At 62.5% G+C, this 2,240-nt stretch overlaps 1 protein-coding gene across 2 annotated transcripts in view; it reads left to right on the plus strand.

Annotated features, from left to right (window-relative positions):
- The first annotated feature begins 6 nt into the window (after nt 1-6).
- Nucleotides 7-2,240, plus strand: part of Acvr2b (activin A receptor type 2B) — a 31,641-nt gene continuing 29,407 nt past the window's right edge. For both annotated transcript variants that reach the window (XM_026779150.1, XM_005348086.2), the window contains exon 1: nt 7-292. In XM_026779150.1, the coding sequence (XP_026634951.1) occupies nt 241-292 (52 nt within the window). In that variant the 5' untranslated portion in view covers nt 7-240. The remainder of the gene's footprint in view (nt 293-2,240) is intronic.

The raw sequence follows: 2,240 nt of genomic DNA on the forward strand, positions 1-2,240 counted from the left end.
CCCCCGGCCCCCGCGTCGCCCCATAGCCCGGGCCGCACCGCGCGCCGCCCGCAGCGGCCCTGAGCCCCTATCCCTGCACGCTGCCTGGGAACCGAAGCGCAGAAGCGAGCGCGCCTGGAAGCGAGACCCAGAGAAGGAGCGGGAAGCAGAGCGCAGCCGCTGCCGGGCCCTGCGCGCCCCGGGAGCGCAGCGCGGCCCTGCCCGCGGGCTCCGGGTGTCCGCGGGGCGGCGCCGCGGAACATGACGGCGCCCTGGGCGGCCCTCGCCCTTCTCTGGGGATCGCTGTGCGCCGGTAAGGACCCGGCGCGGCGCGGAGGTGCGGGGACCCGGGGCGCGCGGTGTTTACCAACAAAGGGCGGCCCCGCGGCCTCGGCGCTGCGCCACCTGCCTGGGATCGGGGTCGCGCGGGGCGCTTGGCTTGCGATCGTAAAGACAAGCTCGCCCGTGCGGTTCCTCCGCACGATTCTGGCTCGCGGAGGCGCTAGGGGATGGGGGAACCTGGAGCGTCAGGGTCGGGGTTCAGGTTCCGCGGGCTCGCGGACCCCAGGAACCGAGCGAGGGAAACCTGAGCGTGGGGAAAGCGGCCAGGGTGGCCGGGCATCTAATCGGGGGTGGCTGGGATGAGGCTGCTCGCCCCTGAGAGGCAGTGTCGCAAAGCAAAGCCGACGGCTTTTTACAGCCTGTTCGGAGCCCTCTGCACTCCGTCCCTCCACTCTGCGTCGCGATCCTCTTGCAAGTGGCTCCCACCTGCACCCGCTTTCCTTGCAGCGGGCTACAGATGCGCCCTCGTGGGACCGCTTTTGTTTTGGGCTACTGGGAGTGGAGAGGAGGTTGAGGAGGCGAACCAACAGGTCTCAGGTCGCTCCGGCCGGCACGTGGCGGGCGTGAGTGACCTGCGCTCAGCCCGCAGGCGGCTGCGGGATGAGGGTGACTGGTGCGCGTCTGCTTGGGAACAGGACGTGTGGGTGTGCGCGCGCGAAGTTGTGCTGGGAAAGCGCTTTCGCCTCTAAAGCTCAGGCACGGATTTCTCTGTCCCGGTGGTGCTGAAGTATGCCCAACTCTGGTAGGAGCTCCCAGACGGGCTTGGGGCAGTCCTGGGAAACGCGGACAGTCGGGCATTGAGACTCCAGAGAAAAGAAAGTGGTGACTGGGAATGCTGGTGCTTGGTGGCCGGGGCTTTGGGTCCTGCGCGTCTTTGTTCCCAACCCCCATTACACATGCAGCTCGGGTCCCCTGCCGCCCGTGGTGGCAGCAGCGCGGAGTCTGGGAAATCCGCGAGGGGCGGGGCCCGGAGTGCAGGGGAGGGGCTGGGATCCCCCCATGCTGTTGCGGGGGTGGGTATCCCAGATGGCCATTGCACTCCCCACTGGGATCTCCACCCTCAATCTGCTCCCTTCTATTGCAAGGTAGTGAGGCTTAGCAATTAATTCCGACCCTGAGAGTTTTTGCACGAATCTGGGTGCGGTGGAGCGTGAGTGCACGAGCCAGAGGCTAGAGACCACTTCTTGGCTACCGGAGCACACTGTTGGGAAGCGGTTTCGATGCTGTGCTGGAGTGATCGAGGCGAAGCAAGCGGTGTCTCAAGTTGAACATTGTTTCTTTCTGCCATTCACTGAAGTGTTGCTCTTCAGGATTTCCCCAAGAGTGGAGGCTTGGAAGTGACGGAAAACATTGCCTGCTTTGGGGAGGGCAGCTGTGGACTGATCCAAGGGTACATAGCAATTCCCTAGCTGCTTCTTGATCGCCCGGGTTTCTACTCCTGATCTGCCTTGTCCCTTTCAAGTCCAGGCCTGTTGAAAGGGTGCTCTCAGGACAGTGTGCCTCAGACTCCGAATCTGGACATCACGACACCAGTTAGTCCCAGTTTGAGTTCATCAGTTAGCCTCCCATCTTGGGGCAGGGTGAGAGGTGGTCCCCTGCACTGTGTCTACTTTCTCTTTGCACTGTTTGGCGAGTGAGTGTGTAGCAGAATGCTGAGAGGCATTTGTTCTGTGTCAGAACCTGGCCTCCTCCCTCGGGGAAGGTAGAGTCACCTGTTGTTGTCACACTTCAAAGTGGCCACTGCTCTGTCTTTTGAGGAATTAGAGGAGAGCTTCCCCAGGTCCTGGTGGGGCAGAACTGGCCCTCCTGGCTTCAAAACGGTCTCTCCTTCATGTTCCTGGCTCTGTCTTCAGAATGATCAACCCTGTGGTATAAAGAAGAGCGCTATACTCTGTCTTCAGAATGATCAACCCTGTGGT

Source organism: Microtus ochrogaster, chromosome 5, assembly GCF_000317375.1.
Source record: "Microtus ochrogaster isolate Prairie Vole_2 chromosome 5, MicOch1.0, whole genome shotgun sequence".
Taxonomy (NCBI): domain Eukaryota; kingdom Metazoa; phylum Chordata; class Mammalia; order Rodentia; family Cricetidae; genus Microtus; species Microtus ochrogaster.